The 27,898-nt window shown below is 22.0% G+C and overlaps 2 protein-coding genes and 1 long non-coding RNA gene across 3 annotated transcripts in view; 2 read left to right on the top strand and 1 right to left on the bottom strand.

Annotated features, from left to right (window-relative positions):
- The window catches only part of LOC111676749 (arginase-1), a 34,763-nt gene extending 7,429 nt beyond the window's left edge, over window positions 1-27,334 (bottom strand). Inside the window, exons 1-3 of the mRNA XM_023437725.2 lie at window positions 27,040-27,334; window positions 26,759-26,953; window positions 26,470-26,656 (exon numbers count right to left, since the gene is read on the bottom strand). Coding sequence (XP_023293493.2) covers window positions 26,470-26,656; window positions 26,759-26,953; window positions 27,040-27,226 — 569 coding nt within the window. The 5' untranslated portion in view covers window positions 27,227-27,334. The remainder of the gene's footprint in view (window positions 1-26,469; window positions 26,657-26,758; window positions 26,954-27,039) is intronic.
- Window positions 436-7,102, top strand: LOC111676750 (protein elav). Its single transcript, XM_046947295.1, has 2 exons — window positions 436-1,004; window positions 2,901-7,102. Coding segments are annotated over exons 1-2 (1,329 nt in total). The 5' UTR covers window positions 436-1,003; the 3' UTR covers window positions 4,229-7,102.
- On the top strand, window positions 21,031-21,849 carry LOC124419060. Its single transcript, XR_006940366.1, has 2 exons — window positions 21,031-21,258; window positions 21,351-21,849. It is a non-coding gene; the product is annotated as an uncharacterized LOC124419060 (long non-coding RNA).
- Window positions 27,335-27,898: the final 564 nt, after the last annotated feature.

The following is a 27,898-nucleotide window of genomic DNA, read 5'->3' on the forward strand; positions in this document are numbered from 1 at the left end:
TATAAGAAAATTATTAAAAATTTATTATAAAATAAAGTATTTATTAAATTATTTAATAAAATAAAGAAAAAAAGTTGTACACTTTATATAATTATAAATAATTAAAAACAAATTTGCAAAGCGAACTTGTTTTTAAGCATAAAACAAAAAAAGTAATATAGAAGATAAACTGCAAAGGAAAACCGAAAAAAGTGTATCTGTATCTATAAAATACAAGAAAAAATTAAATAGAAAAAAATTAGAACACATCCAACTAATTTAAAACACAAACTATTAGAAAAATTATTAAATTTAATAAATCAAGAAAAAAAGAAAATTTCTAAATAATTGTGTAACAACTAATAGCTGAAATTTTTTTTTGCTAAAATAATTAACAAAAAAACACTACTCATTATAAGAATAATAAAAGCAAAAGAGAATAACAAAGAAAAAAATATTAATGAAGTAATAACGAAAAAATTTAGTTAATTTGCGAAAGAATAAACATTTTGTATTAAATTATACAAAATAAGTTGAAAAAAATCAATAAAATCGATTTTCATAGTGAAAAAAGTAAAAGAAGAAGCAAAGAACACTCCCCGTGGGTTAAGTACAAAAAAGCAAAAAAAAAAAAAGAAAGGAAAATTGAGAAAAGAAATTAGAAGTGAACCAAAAAAACAAACGTAAAAAGACTACGTCGTCCGCCATCATAGTTTACATACAAAAATAAAACAACAACAACAAAACATAATTTTTGTCTAACAAAAATTAAAAATAAGCAACTACAGCAGCAACAACAGCAAAAACCTAGTAAAACAACACTAAACAACGTCTGCGTCTGCTGATTTTACAACACACGCAAACTCATACTAACAAAAACAACAAACTCACACATACACACACACAAACAAATAACACATTTCACAACAAATTGTGGGAGATTGGAAGCAAGAAGAGAGTTTGATAACAAAAATCTAGCGAAAAATTTATAATAACAACTAAACAACAACAACTACAAAGCAAAAGTAAGTAGAGAAATAAAAACACCCACCCGCTTTTTTTTGTCTATTAAGGGTTGTTGTTTTTTTTGGCATTTTCTTTTTCTTAAGGGTTTGTGTTTTTGTTTTTTTGCTGTTTAAAATAGAAAGAGCATGAGTTTTTTTAGGGGGAGAGTATTGTTTTTGTTTGTTTGCTTTTTTTTCTGTTAAGTTTACATTGTAAAATTTTGCATTGTTGCCACAGTTGCCTAGTAATAGAGCAGGGGAAAGGAAGCTAAATATTTAAATTTTTAATCTTTTTTTTTGCCAAGTTTTTATTAATTTAACACAAGTTTTTTTTTAAAAATTTTAATTAATTATAAAAAAAAAGTGTTAACAATTTATTTAATTTTCAAAAAATATATTTAATACACAATAAGTTCTGAAAATACTCCAAGTTTTTCGCGCATAAAACAACTTTCTTCCAAATTATAAAAGTAGGTATTCAATTAAGAAATTTTTGAATTTCTTTAAAGAAATATTTATATTTGAAACTAAAAATTAAGTTAAAATAGTTATTTAAAGATTTACGGAAATTAAATAAAAAATTTAAAATTTTTTTGGAAAAAATCATATTCTCAACATAAAAAGTAATCATTTAATTATATTTAAAAAAAAATTTTAAATTTTTAGAGGTTAGAGGTTAGAAAGAAAAATTGTTAAATTTTGGATTTGTTTATTAATTTAGAGAATGTTAGTACAAAATAATAACAAATTTAAGTAAATTAGATTAATTGAAAAGTTTTAGTTATTAGGACTACTCTATCAGTCCCAATTTTCTTTAAATATACAACTTTTCTTTACAAATTTTAAAGTTAGAAAGAAAAAAGTTGTTAAAAATGGAAATTTAAAAAGAATTTTAAAAAAATTTGAAAATACAAAAGAAAGTATTAGAAAAAATTTACAATTTCAGATACAAATTTTTCGTTTAAAGAGAATATGGTAAAAAATTTGAAAATGAAAGGAATTTTTAAAAAAATTTAGAAGTTTAAGAAAAAATATTAGAAACTAAAAACAATATTGAGAAGTAAATAACATTTAAAACACCAAGAGAACATAATAAGTACCATTTTCTGAAAAAATACAAAATTTATTTGAAATTTTTTGAGGTTAGACAAACAAAATAGGAATTTGAAAGGATGAATTTGAAAACTTTTGGAGATTAAAGACAAACGTTTAGGAAAAATAATAAATTTGTTTAAAAACTAATTGTTTAAACTTTAAATTTTTACTAAATTACTAATTTTGGGAACAAATTAAGGTTAAAAAGAATTTGTATAAAGATTTTAACATTTTATTAAAAAAAACTATTTAAATAACCTTCAAAAAAATCCTACTTTTGAAGAGTTTTATAAACAAAATTGTCTATTTTTATACAACTTGAAGAAATTGTGCTGTTACTTTAAAAATAATTCTTATTTAGAAACCTTTAACATGAATTGTAAACTGTTTAAAAAAAAACTATTTAGATATTTTCCATAATAATTTACTTTAATGTTTGTGGTTTACATTTAGTAATTTTGTTGAAAAAGTAAATAATTAAAACTATTTTTTTAAATTTTAATAATTATTCCACAAAAAAACTTTTTTAAGGGTAGTTTTACTTTTTGCCAAATTTTCTTTACACATTGTTTACATTTATTACCACCCCTGCTTGTAATAAGCATTTTTTTAATACCGATATGGCAACTCTTTGTAAAGAGAGAGAGAGAGAGATCATGTATAACAGACAACTAGTATTAGGGGTTGTTTTGCTTTTTTGCCATATATTTATTGATTTCCTTTTACATTTGTTCAATACATACTTAATTTCATTTCCTTTTTGTGTTATTTTTTACTTATGTACTTCATTTCTGGTTTTCTTTTCTTCTTTTTGTTTAACAGTGGATTTCATTATGGCTAGTCCCGGAAATGACAACCAAACCCCTATTATGCCGGCTACAAATGCTGCTGCCGCCGCCGCTGCTGCAGCTGCTGCGGCAGCCGCAGCGGCCGCTGCAACACCAGCACAATCTGTAGCCGCAGCTGCGGCAGCCGCACAATTGCAACAACAGCAGCAGGTGCAGCAAGCCATCTTACAAGTGCAACAACAGCAAACACAACAGGCTGTGGCTGCAGCAGCTGCCGCTGTTACCCAACAGTTGCAACAGAATCAAGCCAATGGCAATACGAATGGCACCACCAATGGCTCCACCGAAACACGCACCAATCTCATTGTCAACTATTTACCACAGACCATGACCGAAGATGAGATACGTTCGCTATTCTCGAGTGTGGGTGAAATTGAATCGGTTAAATTGATACGTGATAAATCACAAGGTTTTATGGATCCCCTTAATCCACAAGCCTCTTCGAAAGGTCAAAGTTTGGGTTATGGTTTTGTGAACTATGTTAGGCCACAGGATGCTGAGCAGGCGGTGAATGTTTTGAATGGTTTACGTTTACAAAATAAAACCATTAAGGTATCCTTTGCTCGTCCCTCATCAGATGCTATTAAGGGAGCTAATTTATATGTTTCTGGTTTGCCCAAATCTATGACCCAACAAGATTTGGAACAAATATTTGCTCCTTATGGTCAGATTATAACATCACGCATTTTACAAAATGCTGGCAATGATATACAAACCAAGGGTGTGGGTTTTATACGTTTCGATAAAAGAGAAGAGGCCACTCGGGCCATTATTGCTCTAAACGGCACTACCCCACCCAATTGCACCGATCCTATAGTAGTGAAATTCTCCAATACCCCCGGCAGCACTAGCAAAATCATACAACCCCAATTACCGGCTTTCCTTAATCCGCAATTGGTGCGACGCATAGGTGGTGCCATGCATACCCCCGTCAACAAGGGTTTGGCCCGTTTCTCGCCCATGGCTGGCGATATGTTAGATGTTATGTTGCCCAATGGTTTGGGTGCCGCAGCAGCAGCTGCCACTAATCTCTCCAATGGACCCGGCGGTGCTTATCCCATTTTCATTTACAACTTGGCGCCCGAAACAGAAGAATCATCACTGTGGCAACTATTTGGTCCCTTCGGTGCTGTGCAATCGGTGAAAATTGTCAAAGACACCACCACAAATCAGTGCAAAGGTTATGGCTTTGTATCAATGACCAACTACGATGAGGCAGCTATGGCCATTAGAGCTTTGAATGGTTATACACTAGGTAATCGTGTTTTACAAGTCAGTTTCAAAACCAACAAACAAAAGTAAATTTATTATTAATTTAAACAATATTTTTTTTCTTAATATTTAAATTATTAACTATATTATAATAACAACAACATTTTTTCACTACAAAAACAAGAAAGAGGAAAGAAATAAGGATAGAAAGAAACGTTTTACAAAACAAAACACTTAGAAACTTAAAACACACATTTTTAAACAAACAAACAGACACACCTAATTATAACGAATAGTTATTTTTACCTAAACATAGAGAAAAAAAAACAGATAAAACCCTAAAAAAATAGCATAAGGTTGAGAGTAGGGTAAGGTAAACAAAAAGATTATGAAAAAAGAGAAAGATAATGTTGGTTTAGTTAAGGGTGGTTAAACTGCTAAAGAGACAAAATGCTCTCTTAGAGTTATTTGTTAAGATTTTTGAAAAAGAAAACTAAAATAATGCTTGTCCTTAGCGAAAGAGGAGAAAACAGAAAGAAGTAATGATGTGAAAAGGAAATTTTCAAAAGCAAATACTTATAAACGGAAATCAAAGAAATTTGTGAGAAGTAAAGGATTTTTAAAAAAGAATTGTCAAAATATTAGTTGACAAAGTAGAAAATCATAAACTATTAATGAAACTTTTTGGAAAAACAATTTCTTTGTATTCTTGAACATAAGAGAAAATTTAAAAATTTTCGTAATTTTTACTAAAAATTTCAAAATTTGCTGTCTTATCTAGGTTTTAAATAAAACTTTTAACCTTTAGTTAAAGTTTTTCGTGAATTAGAATCTCAAATGTTAAAGTTTTTTAGTACACTTTTTTATAAAAATCACCAAATTTTAGAAAAAAAGTTTACAAAACTTTTAACAAAAACTACAAATATTAATTTGAAAACCTAGAATATTAGAAAATATTTGGAAATCTCCACTTGATTTGTTAGAAATCTGTTAAAAATTGTTTTAAATAATTGAAATTTTGAAAAAAGAACTTTGGTACTAAAAAAATAGTACTAAAACTTTCGATAGTTAATGTTTTGGCAACAAAATGTTTTGGTACAAAAGGTACTAAAAGTTTTGGTAGTAAAATAGTTTTAATACTCTTAAGGTTTTGGTACCAAAAGTTTTAGTACTTAAGATTTTAGTTTTAAAAAAAAGTACTAAAAGTTTTAAAACTCAAAAGCTTAGTACTAATTAGTAGAAATTTTAAGTGCTAAATGTTTAACTAACCACAAAATGTTGTACTAAAAGTTTAGTTCTAATAAAATTAGCTAAATTAAGTTTAGTACCAACACTATTTTAGTACTAAAGGTTTTGCTATTAAGAGTTTTAGTACAAAAAGTATTTGGAACCAAAATGTTCAGCAACAAAAACTATTTGTACTAAAAAATTTTGTACCAAGAAGAACAAAAACGTTTAGTACTAAAAAATTTTAGTTTTAAAAAAATTTAGTACTAAAAAGTTTATTACTAACATATTTTTGTACTAAAAAGTTTAGTACTGAAAAAATTTTATACTTAAAGTTTAAAACTTTAAAATTTTAGTACTAAAATGGTTGGGGCTAAAAGTTTAGTACAAAAAACTTTTAGTAGTAAAAAGTTTAGTACTAAAAAGTTTAGAACTAAAATGGTTGTTACTAAATGTTTAGTACAAAAAACTTTTTGTGTTAACAAATTTAGTACTTAAAAGTTTAGAACTAAAAAAATTTAGTACTAAAATGGTTGGTACTAAAAGTTTAGTACAAAAAACTTTTAGTACTACAAAATTTAGTACTAAAAAATTTAGTACTAACAAATTCTAGTACTAGAATGGTTGGTACTAAAAGTTTAGTACAAAAAACTTTTAGTAGTAAAAAATTTAGTACTAAAAAGTTTAGAACTAACTAATTTTATTACTAAAATAGTGGTACTAAAAGGTTAGGACCAAAAATTGTTAGTAGTAAACAATTTAGTACTAAAAAGTTTAGAACCAACAAATTTTAGTACTAAAATGGTTGGTATTAAAAGTTTAGTACAAAAAACTTTTAGTAGTAAAAAATTTAGTACTAAAAATTTTAGAACTAACAAATTTTAGTATTAAAAAGTTTGGTACTAAAAAGTTTAGTACTAAAAAATTTTGGTACTAAAATTTTTTTTACAAATTTTCAAAAACTGTGAAGAATCATTAAAAATTCTTTAAAAATTTTCCAAATTTAAAAACAAAACTTTTGAAAATTTCCTTAAATCCTACAGAGAGAGAGAGAGGAGAGAGCTTAAGTTTAAAAAAAACCCCACACTCTCAAACCAAATTTTATTTCTTAAAGAAATCAACAAAAGAAATGTTTCTTCGTCGTCAATGTTTAGCAATAAATGTTTTGTTTTTGTGTTTTTCTCTTGAAAACAAGTGAAAAAAAACAACGTTAAAAGAAAAATTTACACAAAATTCAATGAATTTTGTTTTAAATAGAGAATACTATCAAAAAAACAAACTAAAAGCAAAGAAAATCTTCCAAAATAAAACGCATAAATTTTTTTAAAAAAAACCAAAATATAAAACATTATGAAAAAAAATGTTCATATTTAACACTTGCCAGTAAAAAAGAAAACCAAATATTTTAATATTTCTTTTTTAAACATAAAAACCGAGACAACTTAATTAAAATTTTTAAAAAAAAAATTTCCACAAGTTGTGCTCCCAAAGCTAAAAGAGGCTTTTTACAGTATTAAGCATTCATTATTAGAAAAAAAGAAAAAATAACTTTTAAAAATAAAAAAAAAACAAATTTTTTACTGGTGATAGTTAATAACACCTATGACCCCCCCCCCCCATTTGTTCCCTTTAATGGATCCTACCTTTAAACAAAATATACTTAATATGTATTTAAAAACAATAATTAAATAAATTTAAACAAAAAACTCAAAGTAATAATAACAACAAAAAAGAAAACAAAACAATGACTTATTTATGTTTAAGTAGAAAATTTAAAATAAAAACAAAAAAACAATTGCAAATGCTTAAAAACTAATTAAAAAAAACTCAAAGAAAAAAAGTATAATTATAAAACTAAACATAACACAATACTTGTTAAAAACAAAATAAAAAGGTTGTTTTTTTTTAATAAATTTCTTTTTTATTTTGTTTTTAATCATTAGGTTTAAATTGTTTTAAACAAATAAATAATAATAATTAAAAAAAAAAGAAATAAAGCACAAAACCATATTTTTTAAAAAAACAAAGTTTATCATAAAGCAGCTCATTTGTTAAAGTTATATTTTTAACTTAATTATTTATTGTTTATTTTTAAACATTTCTTTTATACTTTTTTTTTCAAACAAAAATAATTTTTTCCTTAAAAAAAAATTTATGCTTTGAGTTGGTATTTTTCTTGTTTTACAATTTAAGTAGTTTATTTAAATGGTTTTATCCCCTTTTTTCTAATTTCTTTTGTTGATTTCTTTAAGTTGGTTAAACTAGCAAAAAAAACGTATTCACTAAACATTCGTCAAAAACAACATTTTAAACATTAAATTTTTTTAATATTTTAAGTTTTCCCTCCTCTTTTTTTAAAATTAAACAAAAAAAAATTTATTAGTTTAATTTTTTTACGCCTAACAAAAAACCAGGCAAGGCAAAACAAGCAGCATTAAAGTTTTCAGTTTTAATATTTGATTTAATAATTTTTATATTTAAATAGTTTAATTTCATAAAAAAGCAAGCGAGAGGAAGAAGAGGTGATTTTTACAATATTTTTCTATTTTAAAATATAAAAAGAAATCAAAGGTTATAAACAAAAAATTACAAAAAAAAAAAACTACTAATAAAACTAGTAGACTAAGAACTAGAACTTAGACTAGTTTATAGACGAGGCTATTAACTGTAATATAGATAACACAAAAATCTATAAACTAATCTAGATTATAATCTTTAACTAAACTCTAGACTAGACTGTAGACTAGATTATAGACTAGACTTGACTAAAGGCTAGACTATAGACTAGACTATAGACTAGACTATAGACTAGACTATAGAGTAGACTATAGACTAGGCTACTGACTAGACTAAAGACTAGACTATAGAATAGACTATAGACTATACTATAGACTAGACTATAGACTAGACTATAGACTAGACTATAGACTAGACTATAGACTAGACTATAGACTAGACTATAGACTAGACTATAGACTAGACTATAGACTAGACTATAGACTAGACTATAGACTAGACTGTAGACTAGACTATAGACTAGACTATAGAGTAGACTATAGACTAGACTATAGAGTAGACTATAGACTAGACTATAGACTAGACCTTAGACTAGACTATAGACTAGACTATAGACTAGACTATAGACTAGACTACTGACTAGACTACTGACTAGACTACTGACTAGACTATAGAATAGACTATAGAATAGACTATAGACTAGACTATAGACTAGACTATAGACTAGACTATAGAATAGACTATAGGCTAGACTATAGAATAGACTATAGAATAGACTATAGAATAGAATATAGGATAGACTAAAGAATAGACTATAGACTAAACTATAGACTAGAGTATAGACTAGACTATATTCTAGACTATAGACTACGCTATAGACTAGATTATAGACTAATCTATAGAATAGAGTATAGACTAGTCTATAGACTAGACTAAAGACTAGACTATAGAGTAGACTAAAGACTAGACTATAGACTAGACTATAGACTAGACTATAGACTAGACTATAGACTAGACTATAAACTAGATTATAGACTAGACTATAAACTAGATTATAGACTAGACAATAGACTAGACTATAGACTAGATTATAGACTAGACTATAAACTAGATTATAGTCTAGACTATAGACTAGACTATAAAATAGATTATAGACTAGACTATAGACTAGACTATAGACTAGACTACAGACTAGACTATAGACCTAATTATAGACTGAACTATAGACTTGTTTATAGACTAGACTATATACTAGACTATAGACTAGACTAAAGACTAGACTATAGACTAGACTATGGACTAGGCTAGACTAAAGACTAGACATTACACTAGACTATAGACTAGACTATAGACCAGTCTATAGACTATTGTATAGAATAGCTTATAGACTAGACTATAGACTAGACTGTAGACTGACTATAGACTAGGTTCTAGCATAGTCTATAAACCAGATTATAGACTAGACTATAGACTGAAATATGGGCTAAACTATAGACTAAAATATAGACTAAACAATAGACTAAACTAAACTATAGTATAGTAGAGTAGACTATAGAGTAGTTTATAGACCAGACTATAGGCTAGACTATAGACTAGATTTTAAACTAGATTAAAAACTAGACTATAGACTTTGATTTCTTTTTTATAAAAACGATTTAAATTTTGTACCATTTTCCCATTTCTCTCCCGCTTTTTGCAACTGGCTAAAAAAAAGAAAACTAAACTATAACTTTCATTTAATTTATTATTATAAATAATTTTCTTTTTTTTTTAAATATATTTGTATGCAATTATTTATTTATTATTTTAATTATACAAACACATACAAACAAAAGAAAACATAAAGAATTATAGTACATACATACATATATACAATACAATTATATATTTACATAACAATATTTTTTTTTTAATATTAAATAAATTTTTTTTTTTAGTTTTTAAGCAAAACATAACAACAACAAGAAAGTAAAAAAATAAAGTAGTTTTTAGAACATTAAACAAATAGAAAAAAACGAAGCTTAAAAAATTATGAAAAAATTTAAATGAAAATTAAGAAAAAAAAAAAACCTATAAAACACACATACATACACATACACATAAATAAGCAACAACAAAAAAAAATCTAGTCAGTGAAAATATTAATATATAAAAATTAAGTTAAAAAAAGTTATATATATAAAATAATAATATTATATTAAGTTGAAGAAAAGAAAACAGTTTTTTAATGAAAAAAAAGAAAATAATTAAAACCCAAAGATTTTTGTTTAAAAAAAAAATTAACTATTTAGTAAAATTTCTAAAAAAAAAGAAAAATAAACTTTTTTATAAATTCTAAAGGGTTAAATAGATTTTTTCAAATTTGAATTTAAAAAAAAACCCTTTTAGTAAAAATTTTGTACACAATTTTTTTTCTTTTAATTTGCAACTTTTTTTAAGTTTTTTTTTTTAATATAAAAAAAAGAAAAATCTTTTGTGCAATAGTTGATATACAAAAAGAAAGAAAGAAGAAAGTATAGAGAATAAAAGAAAAGAAGAGCAGAGAATATTAACAACATAAAGTATCTCATATTATAAACAAAATATTTACAAAAAACTTATTTATTTATGTTTATTTTTTTTAATAATTAAAGCAATCTTTTTTTTTAAACCTGTACATTTGAAAAAAAACATAATTTTTTTTTAAATTATAAAAATTTAAAAAAAAAATTTATTTAAAAACTAAACAATCCCTACACTTTTATTATTTAAAATTAATTTATCATATAATTATATATTTTACTTTTTTTTTTTGAAATATTTTAAGTGTAATTTTAAAAAAAGAGAAAACAAACATATTTATATATAAAACAACAACAAACAACAATTTAATTTATTTTTCTTTTTCACTTTTTTTAAGGAATTTCATAAAACAAGAAACTTTTTAAGAAAAAAAAAACAATTGATCTGGCATCAATTTAATTAAATTGTTTTATTTTTTTTCCTTTCTAATGTTAGATTTACAAAAACAATACGTTTACAACAACAACAAACAAAAGTGTAATAAAAACAAAAAATAACACAACAATCATAATTTCATTTTTATTAAATTTTAATTTTATTATAAATTTTTTTATAATTTTTTTAATTTAAAAACTCCTTTAAAATTTCACAAAGAAACAAGAAAACAAATGAGAAAAACAACAGAACAAGAAAAAAAGGCAAATGTTTATAACAAAAAAAATAGTACTAAAAATCAATAAAATTTAGTACTAAATATTAAGAAAATTTAATGCTAAATGTTAGTTTTTAAGGTAAAATTTTTTGCTTAAAAAAATCTAAAATTTAAATAGAAAAAGAAATCAAAAATTTAGCACTAAAAATTTAGTACTAAAAATTTAGTACTAAAAATTTAGTACCAAAAATTTAGTACTTAAAATTTTGTATTATAAAATTAGTACTAAAAATATAGTGCTAAAAGTTTAGTTTTAATAATTAAGTACTAAAAATGTAAAATTGTTTGAAAAAGAAATCAAAAATTTAGTACTAAAAATTTAGTACTAAAAATTTAGTACCAAAAATTTAGTACTTAAAATTTTGTATTATAAAATTAGTACTAAAAATATAGTGCTAAAAGTTTAGTTTTAATAATTAAGTACTAAAAATGTAAAATTGTTTGCTAAAAAAAATTTAAAAAGAAAAAAAATTTAAAAATTTAGTACTAAAAATTTAGTTCTAAAATTTAGTACTAAAATTTAGTACCAAAATTTAGTACCAAAATTTAGTACCAAAATTTAGTACCAAAATTTAGTACTAAAATTTAGTACTAAAATTTAGTACCAAAATTTAGTACTAAAATTTAGTACTAAAATTTAGTACTAAAATTTAGTACTAAAAATTTAGTACTAAAAATTTAGTACTAAAATTTAGTACTAAAATTTAGTACTAAATTTTAGTACTAAAAATTTAGTACTGAAAATTTAGTACTAAAAATTTAGTACTAAAAATTTAGTACTAAAATTTAGTACTAAAATTTAGTACTAAAATTTAGTACTGAAATTTAGTACTAAAATTTAGTACTAAATTTTAGTACTAAATTTTTAGTACTAAATTTTTAGTACTAAATTTTTGAAATTTAGTACTAAATTTTAGTACTGAAATTTAGTACTAAATTTTAGTACTGAAATTTAGTACTAAAATTTAGTACTAAAAATTTAGTCAAAAACTTACTAAAAGTTTAGTACTAATACTAAAATTTATTACAAAAAGTTTAGTACTAAAATAATAGTACTAGAAATTTGAGTGCTAAACGTTTAGTTTTAAAATTTAGTACGAAAAAATTATACTAAAGTTTTAGTACTAAAAATTTAGTACCTAAATTTTGTACTAAAAGTAAATAAATGTTTTACTAAAACTTTAGTACTAAAAGTTTAGTATTAAAAGTTTAATAGCAAACATTTTTAAATAAAGTTTAGTACAAAAAAATTAGCACTAAAAATTAAGTATTAAAGCTTAGTACTAAAAATGTTGTAAAAATGCATAGTACTAAATTATAAATAAATTATAGTACTAAAAATTATGGTACTAAAAATTAGTACTAAAAATATAGCACTAAAATTATGGTACTAAAAATATAGCACTAAAAATATGGTACTAAAAATTAAGTAAAAAATCCTTTTACTGAAAATTTGTCATAAAAAGTTTAGGACTTAAAATTTGCCACGCAAAATTTTTAGTACAAAAAATGTTGTACTAAAATTATTAATTTAGTACTAAAAATTTCTTCATTTGCCTGTTTTTCTTGTGTTTTTTCCCATTTGTTTTGTTTTTTATTTTTTCTTTTTTTGTTTCCTTTCATCATTTTATATAATTGTCATTTATTTTAATTTTTAACTTGGGTTTTTTTAGTTTAGTTTTACATTTTTTTAATTATAATTTTTAGTTTATATGTTTTTTTTTAATTTTTTCTAATTTTTTAGTTTGTAATTTTGTTTGTCAATTATTTTTTTTTATAATTTTTTATTATTATTATTAATTTCTTTTTACTTCTGTTTCTTAACTAAATAAATGTCAAAAAACAATCAAAATCATACAAGATTTTGGTTGATAAAACACCAAAAAAAAAAAATTATTTAAAAACAAAAATGTTCTTAAAAACAACAACAAAAACTAAAATGGAAAATAGCTGCAAAACAAGAAAATAACAATTTCAAAACTATTTGAAATATTTAACATCAATAGTTGAAAAACTAGTACTAAAAATTTGTAACAATAAAAAGTAAAAAAAATTGCTACTAAAAATTACATAAAAAAATTTAGTACTAAAACTTTGATAATAAAAATTTTGTACAAAAATATGTAATTCGTAAAGCGTAGTACTAAAAATGTTGTAAAATATTTGTACCTTAAATTTAGTACTAAATTATAGTACTAAAAATGTGGAACTCAAAAACAATACTGTTAAACATTTTTACTGAAAATTTAGTACTAAACATTTGATATAAAATTATAAGTACATAAAATTTAGTACTAAAAAGTTGCGAAAAAATTGGTAATAAAAATTTAAATAGGTGCTAAAAATTTAGTACTAAAAATATTATGTACTCAAAATTTAGTACAAGATTTTTGTGACTCTGATTATTTACAAAATGTTTAGTACTAAAAGTTTGTTACTAAGATTTGTGTAAGGTATTTTGTACTAAAAGTTTAGTACCAAAAGATTAGTTTTAAAATTTTGGTACTTAAAATTTAGTGCTAAAAGTTTAATACTAGATGAAAGGTGCTAAAAATTTAGTACAAGAAGTTTGACACTGAACATTTAGTACGAAATGTTCAGTACTAGAAGTTTGTTACTAAGTTTTCTGTAAAGTATTTTGTACTAAAAGTTTAGTACTAGAAAGTTTGTTACTAAGTTTTGTGTAAAATATTTTGTACTAAAGGTTTTGTACTAGAAGTTTAGTATTAAAAGTTTGGCACTAAAAGCTTAGTTTGGTGCGTAAAATTTAGTACTAAAAAATATTATGTACTCAAAATTTAGTACAAGAAGTTTGACTCTGAACATTTAGTACGAAATGTTTAGTACTACAAGTTTGTTAATAAGTTTTGTGTAAAGTATTTAGTACTAAAAGTTTAGTACTAGAATTTTTGTACTAAAAGTTTGGTACTAAAAGTTTTGTACTAGATGTTTGTTGCTCAAAATTTAGTACAAGAAATTTGGCATTGAACATTTAGTACGAAACGTTTAGTACTAGAAGTTTTGTACTAAAAGTTTAGTACTAGAAGTTTTGTACTAAAAGTTTAGTACTAGAAGTTTTGTACTAAAAGTTTAGTACTAGATGTTTGATTTAGATTTAGTACAAGAAGTTTGACACTGAACATTTAGTACGAAACGTTTAGTACTAGAAGTTTGTTACTGAAAATTTAGTACTGAAAGTTTGGTGCTAAAAATTTAGTACTGAAAGTTTGATACTAAAAGTTTAGTTCTTGAAATTTAGTACTAAAATTAAGTGGAACATTTTTAGTATTAACAATTTTGTTAAAAAAAAATTGGTACTAAAAACTATGTACTAAAATTTTGTACTAAAAACTATATATTTAAATCTTGTACAAAAATTTAGTACTAAAATTTAGAACTAAAATTTTGTACTAAAATTTCGTACTAAAAGTTAGCACTAAAAATTTAGTTCAAAATTTTAGTACTAAAATTAAGTACTAAAAATTTAGTACTAAAATTTAGTACTAAAATTTAGTACTAAAACAGTACTAAAAATTTTGTATTAAAACATAGTACTAAAAATTTAGTGCTTAAAATTCAGTACAAAATTTTTTGTACTAAAAATTTAATACATATAAAAATTTAGTACTAAAATTTTAGTTTAGTACTAAAATTCGTTTAAAAATTATTGAAATTTGTTTTTTTTTTAATTTTTTAATATTTTCCATTTTGTTTTTGTTTTTAAGAAATTTTTCTTAAAATTTTTTAAACTTTAACTCTTGCAGCGTGTTAAACAAATTTATATTTATTTATTTTTTTTCTTATATGTGTGTTGGTTTTTTTTTATTTAAGTAAAATTATTATTTTTAATTTGTTTTTTTTTTAATTTTTTATATAACCACAATTTATTTTATTTTATAATTTACAAAAAAAAAATATATTTTTATTTATAATTATGTAAAAGCAACAAAAAATTTTAAAATTTATTAATAAAAAACAAAAAATAATTTATGTTTTGGCAAAAAAAATAAATAAACTTTTATTAATTATTTTATTTTTTAGAAAAAATTTTCTTTTCAGTTTTTAATTTTATTTTTTTTTTTTAATTTTCTGTTTTAAGTAGAAGTTGTTACCACTCCCCCCCCCCCATAACTACCACATTGTGTTTAAAATAAAAAGAAAAACTAGTCATTTTTTTAAACAAAAATACTTAAAATGATCTCAAAAAGTATAAAAGAAAAAAAACATTCCTTTTTTTACAAAAAAACAAAGCAACAACATAAAAAACATTTCCAACAACATATGCTAGTCAAAATTATTATTAAAATATAAATAAAAAAATAAAACAAATATTTAGCTTAGTAAGTTCTATGAAAAATATTCTTTTTTTTTACTTAACAAAAAAACCAAAAAAGAAAATTGTTAAAAATTTTTTTTCTTTTCTTAAAATTTAAACACAAGTTTTAAAAACAAAAATTTTTACAATTTGTTTAGTTTTTTTCTCTTAGTTTACTTTTAACAAATACTCTGATTTTTTTTCTTTTAATTTTAAGTGTAATATTTACTTAATTATGCTCTTATTATTCATTATATTTAAACAAACAAAAAAAAATACTTAATTTTTTTCATAATGATATTATTAAACATAAATAATTATTTATTATTATTATTACTTCTTATATTTATTATTATCTTAAAAAACAAAAAAAAAATCTTAAAAACTCCTTGATAAAAGTTTTAACTTTTAAAAAGGGGAACAAAAAAAAATTAATAATAATAATTAAAATTATCAATATTATAAATGTATTAAAAATTTTAAACAAATTTTATGAGTTTTTCATTATTATATTAAAAAAAAAAACTTTTTTCCCCCCCAAAAAACAACAATTAAAAAGCAAGAAAAAGATACTTATTAAAGCATTTAAATATTAAAAAAAAAACAAATTGTTGTAATTAGGTTAAATTTTTCTTTTAGTTTTAAAACACACTTAACAGTTTAATAAACAAAAATTTGGAAATTTTATTTAAAAAAAAATTCCAAATTTTATTTAAAAAAAATTTCCAAATTTTATTAAAAAAAAAATTCCAAAATTTTTTTTATTTGTAATAAGTTTAAGTTAAACTGTTAGTGTGTTTTTTTATTTTTTATTTATTTATAATTATTTTTAATTTATTTTTAATTTACTTTTATATTTATTTTTAATTTATTATTAATTTTTTATTATTTCATAATTTGTTATTTTTCTTTAAGAAAAAAAAAGTAATTGCTGCTAAAGAAATTTTCAATAATTTAAAATTAAAACATTTTTCTTATAAATAAAAATTATATAATTTTTTTAAACAAATTTTTTTAAATATTTAAAAAAGAAAAATTTCAATATTTTTTTCCAACATTTTTTTTATTTTATTTTTAAAAAATTCTTAAAATTTTCTTTACAGCAATTATTTTTATATTTAATTCAAATACAAATTTTTATGATTTTTTTTTTAATTTTTAAGTTTTCTTTTTCTTAATTTTAACAAAATTAATTTTAATATTTTTTATGGATTTTTTAAAAATTAAAGTTTTTTTTTCTTATTTTTAACAAAATTAATTTTAATGATTTTTTTTTAATTTAAATTTTTTTAATTTAAACAAAATTAATTTTAATATTTTTTTATAATTTTTTAATTTTAACAAAATTAATTTAAATATTTTTTTTTTAGAAATTATGTTTAAATTTTAATTATTATTTTTTTTTGTAAGACTGCATTTTTAGTTTTCTTAAATTGTTTATTTTTAAACAAATTTTTAAATATTTTTTTCTTAAAGAGACAACGAATAACTTTTTGTATAACAGTTTTTACTAAAGAAAATTATGTGTATAACATTTTTTTTCTACAAAAAGTATTCTATATCATCATATTTATTTCATTAAAACAACTTCTATGTAATATTTTTTTTTAAGAAAATATTCTGTATAACAGTTTTTATGTAAAAAACCTCTCAGTATAACAGTTTTTTTCTAAAGAAAATTAAAAAAATAATTTGTTTATATAAAAAAACTTGTTGTATTACAGTTTTTATATAAAAAAACTTGAATAACAGTTTTTATATAAAAAACTTGTATAACAGTTTTTATATAAAAAAACTTGTTGTATAACAGTTTTTATATAAAAAAACTTGCTGTATAACAGTTTTTATATAAAAAACTTGTTGTATAACAGTTTTTTTATGAAAAACTTGTATAAAAGTTTTTATATAAAAAACTTGTTTTATAAGAGTTTTTATATAAAAAACTTGTTGTATAATAGTTTTCATATAAAAAACTTGCTCTATAATAGTTTTTATATAAAAAACTTGTTGTATAACAGTTTTTATATAAAAAAACTTGTTGTATAACAGTTTTTATATAAAAAAACTTGTTGTATTACAGTTTTTATATAAAAAAACTTGTATAACAGCTTTTATATAAAAAAACTTTTTGTATAACAGTTTTTATATATAAAACTTGTTGTATAACAGTTTTATATAAAAAACTTGTTGTATAAGAGTTTTTATATAAAAAACTTGTTTTAAAAGAGTTTTTATATAAAAAACTTGTAGTATAACAGTTTTTATATAAAAAACTTGTTGTCCAACAGTTTTTATATAAAAAACTTGCTGTATAACAATTTTTATATAAAAAACTTGTTGTATAACAGTTTTTATATAAAAAAAACTTGTTGTATAACAGTTTTTATATAAAAAAACTTGTTGTATAACAGTTTTTCATATTAAAAAACTTCCCGTATAACAGTTTTCATATAAAAAACTTCCTGTATAACAGTTTTTATATAAAAATCTCGTTATATAACATTTTTATATAAAAAAACTTGTATAACAGTTTTTTATAACGGTTTTTATATAAAAATCTCGTTATATAACATTTTTATATAAAAAACTTGTATAACAGTTTTTTTATAGAAAAAATTTGATGTAAAACTGTTTTTTTCCAATGCAAACTTTTGTATAACAGTTATTACTTTAGAAATTTTTTTATTTAACAGTATGTTCTATAGAAAATTGTTTTTATAACAGTTTTTTTTTAACAAAATGTTGTGTATCACAGTTTTTTCTATAGAAAATCTATAGAAAACTTCGGTATAACAGTTATTACTATAGAATTTTATATAACATAGTTTTTCTATTGAAAATTTTCTTTATAACATTTTTTTCTATATAATTTTTTCTGTATAAAAGTATTCCCTATAGGACATTGTCTGTATAATAGTTCTTATTATAAAAAAATTGTATATAACAGTTTTTCTATAGAAAATATAGTGTATAACACTTTTTACTCAAGAAAAATTGGGTATAAAAGTTATAACTATAGAAAATTTTCTGTACAACAGTTTTTCTATAAAAACATTTTGTGTATAACATTTTTTTCTCTAAAAAACATTTTGTGTATAACAGTTTTCTATATAAAAAAAATTTGTGTATAAAAGTTTTCTATATAAAAAATTTAATTTTTTTACACTTTTTTTTTCTTAAGAAAAATTCCTTATAACAGTTTATAGTAAAACATCTACTGTATAACTATAAATTCTATAATTTTTCTGTATAACAGTTTTCTATATAAAAAAATTTGTGTATGACACTTTTCTATATAAAAATTTAGTGTATAACACTAAATAACACTTTCTATATTCTATAGAAAGTTTCCTGTATTACTATTAATTCCTGAAAAATATTTCTGTATAACAGTTTTTTTTCTAAAGGACTTTTTCTTTTATAACAGATTTTCTATACAAATTTGTTTATATAACAATTCTTTTTCAAGAGAACATTTTCTAAATAACATTTGTTCTACAAATATTTTTCTATATAACAGTTTTTTGTGTATAGAATATTATGTATAACACATTTTATTTTATATTTTATAAAACCTTTGTAACAGATTTTTCTTAAATTGTTTTTTACATTTTTTTTCCAATTTTTAAAAGTTTTTTTTTCTAAAGAAAAGTTATGTATAACAGTTTTTTTTATTAAGAAAATTATTTGTTTATATAGAACACATTTTGCAGAACAGTTTCTTACAAAAAAACTTATTGTATAACAGTTATTTTTTTAGAAAATGTTGCATTTTAATAGTGATGAACTTTTGAAGTTAAAGTTGTTATCCTTTACAAGGATGGCAATTAGTAAACGTTTTCTCTTTAAGAAAAATATATTTTTTTAGTTGTTTGTTTTTTAATTTAATTTTTATTCTCTTTAATTATTATTTAGTTTTATATTTTAATTTTATTTGATTTACTTTTAGTTTAAGTGGGTTATACATTTCTTATCCTTTACAGGTTGTAATTTCTTTTCGGTTGGATTAGATTTGAGAAAAAACGTCTACTTTCTAACATATTGCATTTTAAACATTCTTTAACAGTTTTATTTTCTTTTTTTTTTTGTAAAAGTCTAGATCAAGAGTGAATATATATAATTTTGTTGGCTTTTTTTTAAGTGGAATCAAAAATAAAAGTAAAAAACTAAACTAAAGAAAGTTTTCAAAATTCTTTACAAAAGTTTATTACTTTTAAAAAAAGGTTTTTATTTCTTCTTTTAACAGCTTTGACAGTCCAAATTTTTTTTTTTTAATTTTCACACCAAATGTTTGTAAACAAAACAAAATTTATTATTTCTTTATCAGTTGGTTGGTTGATTTCTCTCAGTGTAAAACATATTAAATCACCCATTGTTAATAGTTTTATAACAAAAAAAAGAAATAAACACCTGTCTTCCTTTAAAAAAAAATCTGTTGTTACTCTCTACTCAAACTTATTTAAATTTCCTGTGTTTACTCCTTTCTAGATTGACAAAACAGCAACAAAAAAAAAAAACAAAGCAAATAACAAAATGTCATCATTGTTGTGTTTTCAGTTTTGTTATAATTTCTTTTTTTAACAACAAAGTTTTATTTATTTAAATTGTTAAAATAAAAAAAACATAATTTACAAATTATTTTGTTTTTCCTTTAAAAAAAATGCTAAAGTACAGAGAGAGAAAAAATCATTTTTATGGCTTTTTGGTTTTGGTAACACATTTAATTGTAATTTATTGTTGTTGTCTAACTTTTATAAGTTTTTGGTAAGTAATAATTTATAAATTTTATTTTGTATTTATAAAACAAATGGCTCGTGTTGATTGTTTTACTTTTTTGTATTTCTTTCTTTTTCAGTGTATAATTTCATAATTTCGTTAAGCGCCACCAAGTAAACAAAAGACAAAAAAAATAAAAAACAAATTTTAATTATAATTTTTCAAAACTTTTTTTTTTTAATTCTTTCTTATTTTCAGCGGCGTTGTAATGTGTGCTAAAAAAATTAACAATATAAAAACCTATTTATTTCTATATATATTTATATACTTAAAAAACAAAAAAAAAAACTCAAAAGTCAAAAAAACAAAAATCAGAAAGAAAATAAACTTTTAAATTTTATTATATAATTTTTTTTAGTAAATTTCAAGTTTAATTTAACTCTAAGCCGCATTTTAATAAATTTTAATTTATTATTTTATTTAAAAAAACGAAATTTCCAAATGTAATAATTAATAATTGTTTTTAAGTTTTATGTTTCTTTTTTTAATGTCTGTGATTTATAATTTGTTTAAAGAAAAACTTAAATCTTAATTTGAAAAAAGTCACAAAAAGTTTAATTTTCTAACAAAAAGCTTTGGAATTTGTAAAATTTTATTTGATTTTGAACAGCATAAGAACTTTTACAACTTAAGATTTTAGTTTAATTTAATTGCAATGTAATTTGTTATAAAAAAAAAGAAAACACAAAGAAACCTTAGTATATATACATAATTTTTGATTATAATTTGTAATGTATTATAAAAAAAACAAACAATTTATAAGAGCGTAACAAAAAAACTTTAACAAAAAACAAACGAAAAAGTAAATTGTAAAAAAAAAACTATAATTTAACTAAAAAACTATATAAAAACTATAAATTTTAAGTAATTTTTATAAATTCTATAAATTTTTACAAAATTTAAACGTTTTATATCATAAAACATGTTAAAACTTTAAAATTAACTTTTATATTAACACTATATTCAAGAAAATCTCTTAAGAAACCCGCTAAGTTTCTAACAACATTTGGCAACACCATTTATTGGCATAATCATTCTGTGTGAATGACAAGTTTGTAAAAAGAAGAGCAAGTAAGGTTTTTTGCAAAAATTTCTGCTTGACTCAGAAAATTTTTGGAAAATCTTGATTCATTCCTTTATTATTTCCCAAAACATTCTCTTAGATGGACCACAAAACAACCAAGAACTAAATTTCACTAGAAACACATAAAAAACAAGGCGAAATCTTAACACAAACAAACAGTTCAGATGAATTAAAAATCTCTCGGAGCTAGCACCACCTGAATTGGAATGATGATGAAAAAACAAAATTTTTTTTTAAAAAGCAACTAAAACAAACAAATCTTAAAAACAAAATCCCATAAAAAAAACCTAAAAATACTGTAATTTAAAGAAATGGCCAAAAATCTCTCAAAGGCGGTTCTGCCTTAAATGGAACGAATATATAAAGTAACCAAATTTTGTTAGGAAAACAACTACAACAACCTTAGAAATTCCAATAAAACCTCGAAAATATAGCAATTTGAAATATAATGTTTGTGTGACTAAGAAACAAAAAACCAATAGCTTTCCCAGATCATTTTAAACGATCTTAATTTACTGCCTTAATAATAATATAAATGCCAACAAAAAGGAATTTAGCCCGGCAATTCAGTACCTTAATTACAGTAGAAAGTTCTTTTTCTCTTGAGTTTACTCTTGAGTAAACTACACTACACCAAAATCCAAATAGTGTTGTTTTTTTTGCTACTCTCCACAAAGTGTCAATGAAATTGCAATAAACTTGCAATTTTTTCCATTAAAATAGCGACATTAACCATATTGGTTGATGTCCTCAAAATCACCAGAAAGCACGCTTTCCAGCCAAATTCCGCCAGTAATTTAGGAGATAAAAGCAAAAAAATAAATTAAACCAAAAATGATTAAAGTTGTTGTTGTTGCCTTAGCTAAGTCTTGAGTTTTTGTTGTTGGCATTTTTTCATTTTTTGGTTTAAAAATAATTTGCTTTTATCTCCGTAATTACTGGGCGAATTTGGCTGGAAAGTTTGCTTTCTGGTGATTTTGCATGGAGAATCCGAATATGCACTTGGATTTTTGATCCGGGAAAGATTTCATCCATTTTGGTTAAACATTTTTTTTCAAGGTAAACAACTCTGTTATTTATTTAGCAGACGCACAAAAATTCATTAATGTGTACAAAATGTGTTGCCGACTTTAGGGAGGCACTAAAAATCAAACAAAACAGAGTGGCTTGGCTTAGGAAAAAAAATGTTCAACCAAAATGGATGAAATCTTTCCCGGATCGAAAATCCAAGTGCATATTCGGATTCTCCATGCAAAATCACCAGAAAGCAAGCTTTCCAGCCAAATTCAGCCGGTAGTTTAGGAGAAAAAAGCAAAAAAAGAAAATTACCCAGAAATTATTTAAGTTGTTGTTGTTGCCTTAGCTAAGTCTTAAGTTTTTGTTGTTGGCATTTTTTTATTTTATGGATTTAAAATAATTTGCTTTTATCTCCGTAATTACTGGACGAATTTGGCTGGAAAGTTTGCTTTCTGGTGATTTTGCATGGAGAATCCGAATATGTACTTGGATTTTTGATCCGGGAAAGATTTCATCCATTTTGGTTCAACATTTTTTTCCAAGGCTAACAACTCTGTTTTAGTTGCATTTTTTTGCAACTTCCTTAAGATATGCTATACATTTTAATTGAGTTTATGATTGACTTAGACAAAGTGTAGTTTGTTATGAAGTTTGTTGACATTTTTATATTTCTTTAAGTCCCCTATCTTTTAAAGCAGGAAAAGTCCCTGGGAATCACTGGCGATTAGGGTGAAGTGTCATGGTTTGCTACTTTTAACTATTACACACTGTTTGTTTATTTGTTTGTTTTGTTAAAAAGAAGCCTGTGTTAAAAAAAATGGAGTAGCCAGACAGTTTGTTTTGTAGTCTGTGTTAATAAAATAGAGTAGCCACATGATTTTCATAAACAAAAAACGTTTTTTAACGTTTTCTGTTAAAAGAAAAGTTTCAAACTTAAAATTAAATTAAAAAAACTAAATAATTAAAGTTTAATACACAATAAAATGGAAAAATTTTATTAAAAAAGTACAACAAAATGTAAAATGCAATATAAAGTTTTTTTTAATATGTTAAATGTTTAGTATTTTGTTAAACATCATTTTTGTTGCGCTCTTTTTTCTTTAAGAAAAAAATCATTATTTATGTTGTTTTTTTCTTTCGAACAAATATTATAATTTAATAATTTTAATTGTATTTATTCCATATTGTTATTTAGTCTTAAGTTTATTTTTGAAGGCTTTTATATGTGAGATGATAGCTTTTAGATTATTCTTCATTCTTCTCATATGTTTTAATGCTAGAGAATTTTATTTAGTTTTAGAAAGAACATTTTTGCTTTTACAAAAAAAAAAAAAAAAGAATGGAATAATTTTCTCTATAACAATAGACTTTTTCTTCTTTTTGAAGAAAATTTTCTTTATAACTGTTTTACTATTGAAAATTTCTTAATATAACAGTTTTTCTTTAGAATTGTTTCAAGTGTAACTGTATTTCTAAAGAAAATTTTCTAAAGAAAATTTCCAGTTAAACTATTTATTCTATAAAAATTTTCTATATAAAAGTTATTTTTATAGAAATTTTACTGTATAACAGTTTTTTATCATAGAAAATATTCTCCAAAATAGTTATTTCTTCTGTATAATAGTTATTATTATGCAAGCCGTTCTGTACAATAGTTTTTTTTCATAGAAATTTATAAGGAAAAGTTTTTTTTTATAAAAATTTTCTGTATAACAGTTATTTTCCAAACAAAATCTTCTGTAAAACAGTTATTTTTTCGATATAAAAGTTTTAATTATAGAAATTTTCTTGTAAAACTGTTTTTACCAAAGAAATTTTTAATTTAAACAGTTAATTCTTCTATATAACAGTTTTTTCCCATAGACATTTTCCAATATAACACTTTTACATGGATTTTTTGTTTAATAGGTTTTTTCTTTATGTTGCAGTTTTTCCAATAGAAAAATGGGTTTATAACTCCTCCTTATTATAGAAATTTTTCTGTATAACAAATTTGTTATATACATTTTTCAAAATTGTTCTGTATAACAGTTTTCTCTGTAGAACTTTTTCTAAAAATAACAGTTTTTATATACAAATTTCATGTACAGCAGTTAATTATATAGAAAATTGTCTCTATAGTAGATTTTTTCTGTTTAATAGTTTTTTCTATAGAAAATTTTCAAAATAATTATTTTTCTATAGAAAATTTGTATTTTTTTCCTCAAAGAAAGAAATCTTAGTTCTACAGCTATTTCTTAAACAATTTTGAAATGAATAGTGTTTTTGTACAATATATTATCTGTATAACAGTTTTTTATAGATTTTAAGAAAATTTGTCTTTTTTTATAGAAAATTCCCTGTTTAATAGTTATTTCTTAAACAATTTTCAAATTAACAATTTTAACTACAAAATATGATCTGTATAACAGTTTTTATATAGATTTTTCTGTAAAACAGTTTTTTAAAAGAAAATTTGTTTTTTTTTTCTTTAGAAAATTCCTTGTTTAAGAGTTTATTCTTAAAAAAATTTTTCAATATAACAGTTTTTTCTACAGAAGATTATCTGTATAACAGTTTTTATATAAAAAGTTGTCCGTATAACAGTTTTTTATTTAACAAATTTACTGTTTTCATGTTATTTCTAAAGAATTTTTTCAAAATAACAGTTTTTGCTTTAGAAATTTAACTGTATAACAGTTTTTGAAATGTTATTTCTAAAGAAAATTTTCAAAATAACAGTTTTTGCTTTAGAATTTGTATTTGTTTAAGAGTTTTTTTTTAGAAATTTTTTTCTATATAACAGTTTTCTTTATAGAAAATATTGTGTAAAACACTTTCTTTAACAAAAGTATTCGTTTTTTTAAGATTTTTTCTGTATAAAAGTTTTCGAAATGTTATTTCTAAAGAAAATTTTCAAAATAACAGTTTTTTCTCTAGAAATTGTATAAGAATTTTTTTTAAAGATGTTTTCTTTAAAGAAAATATTGTGTAAAACACTTTCCTTAACAAAAGTATTCATTCTTTTAAAGATTTTTTCTGCATAACAGTTTTCGAAATGTTATTTCTAAAGGAAATTTTCAAAATAACAGTTTTTTCTCTAGAAATTGTATAAGAATTTTTTAGAGATGTTTTTTTATAGAAAATATTGTGTAAAACACTTTCCTTAACAAAAGTATTCCATAAAGAAATGGAAATATTCAGTTAAACAACTTTTCTTCTACAGATTCTTTCAAATAATTTGAAATTATTTTAAACGCTAAAAAAGTATTTTTTTTAATAGAAAACCCGCTAGTGTTTAATATTTTTTTAGGTTTTCAAAACTTATAGTTGTATATTTTTAAGTTCTCATTTTTAAAGAAGAAACATTTCAAATTGTGTTTTAATTGTAATTTTTTTTTTGGTTAAACATTTAATTTATTAATATTTGTTATTTCTTTGTAATATGTATAAAAAAAGCACCAATAACAAAAACAAAAATTTAAAAACAAATACTATTTTCAGTTTTATAATTTTTAGCTAAAAAAATATATATATTTAATTATTATGATTATAAAAAAAAAAGTTTCAAAACAAAACCAACAAAACAAAGCAGTCGTATTCATTTTTTCAAAAAAAAAAGAAATTTTCAACAAATTTTTTAAGTTTTATAAAATTTAAGTTAAAAAGTTTGAGTTTGAAAAACTTTGTTTTAAATTAAGTTTATAATCATTTTAAATTTTTATAATTTTTGTTATTTTTTGTTTTTAAATAATTTTTTTAAATAATTTTGTTAAATTTTTTTATAATTTTTTTAAGTTTGTTTTTAAAAATTTTAAGTTTTTTTTTATAAAAAAAAGAAAATTATAAAAAAAATAAACCAGACTGATAAAAAAAAGCTTTTTTTTGTTTAAAAGAAAAAGCTTGGCGAAAAAAAATATTCAAAATATTTATAAATATAAAAAAATAATATTTAAAAACCAAAAATTTTAGAAATTTATAAGACTGAAAATTTATATTAAAAAAATATATATTATATAAAACAATTTAAAGAAAAAAAAAAAAAAAAAAAAAAAAAACAAAACCATGTGATATTTTATAAAAAAACAAGATTTTAACACAAATATATAATTGTTATAATTAAAAGTAATTTTAGCCTAATTTTTTTTTTAATAAAAACAAAAAAATAAATAATAAAAAAAAACAAATATTTAAAGACTTACCAATTGGGAGCAATATCATCTAAATGAGCATGTTTCCAAAAATCTCTTAATTCTTCCAATAGAAATGACACGGGCATACCATGGATATTACCCGAGGCAGTGGTGGAGTGTAAATTAATATCAGCATGAGCATCAATCCAAACCAAAGATAAATTGGGAGTGTGTTTTAAATGACCAGCCACCGAACCTAAGTTGTTTATTTTTATGTTTATTTTTTTTTTAATTATTTTTTTTCAATATATTCATTTATTTTTCTTATTTTGTTTTTCTATTCGAAAAAAGTACCCACCAAAACCTATAGCATGATCACCGCCCAAACATAAGAACTGTTGTTGTTCCTGTAATATCTGTGGTATTTTCTCTATCAAGGCCTTATTGCAACTCATAAAGGAGGCATAGTTTTTCATATTTTTATAATAAGATGTTTCGGCTTCAGTTGAGGGATCATATTTTAAATTACCATAATCGGTTATGGCTAAACGGCCTTTAATAAAATTATTTGTTTAAAAAAATAAAGAGATTTAAGTGTTTTATTTATTTCTGTCTTCAAGTATCTAAGTAAGTATCTACCTCTAGCCGTTTCCTTTAAAATTTCTATTAATCCCTGTTCTCTTAATAAATCGGGAGCCCGTTCTACTCCTCCCTTGGTTTGACCCTTAGAAAATGGCACTCCTATTATGCCCAACTTGCTTTGCAATTCATTTTTGATCTTTTGTGTAGCAAAATTTCTTATTTGTAAAACACTATTTTTTAACATTTTGTTTTTCTATTTTTTTTTTTAACAATCTTAATAAACACTTTCACTTTTCCTTATAAAATCGTTTTTAACAAATAAACAAACTACTTTAGCTGAATAATAAAATTTGAATGATTGCCTGTTTGTTGTTTTTTACCAACCAATCCTCAATATTGTTTTGAAATTACTCTTCACATATTGCTGATAAAGCTTAACTCGCAGTGATAACCTTTACCAAAATAACAAAATCTCTAAGTTTCTCAATCTCTTTCGATCTTTTTATAGATCTGCATGCTTTAGAAATGAGCGAAGAGTAAGTAACCTTAGTTTGAAATATGAATTGAATCATAAAAATATATTATTACATGTTCTTTTTTGTTGAAATTTCTTCTGTTTTAATCAAGACCATCCTCTAAAATTACTTAAGGCCTGGGAGAATCATTAAGACATTTCCATTTTCTTATCGCTAAAATTGACAAGAGCATGAATGAATTTGAAGAATTAGGAATAATAGATATATATATATATAGATAGATAAATAGATAGATAGATATAGATATAGATATAGATATAGATATAGATATAGATAGATCGATAGATAGATAGATAGATAGATAGATAGATAGATAGATAAATAGATAGATAGGTAGATAGATAGATAGATAGATAGATAGATAGGTAGATAGATAGATA

Source organism: Lucilia cuprina, chromosome 3 (assembly GCF_022045245.1).
Source record: "Lucilia cuprina isolate Lc7/37 chromosome 3, ASM2204524v1, whole genome shotgun sequence".
In the NCBI taxonomy this organism is placed as follows: Eukaryota; Metazoa; Arthropoda; class Insecta; order Diptera; family Calliphoridae; genus Lucilia; species Lucilia cuprina.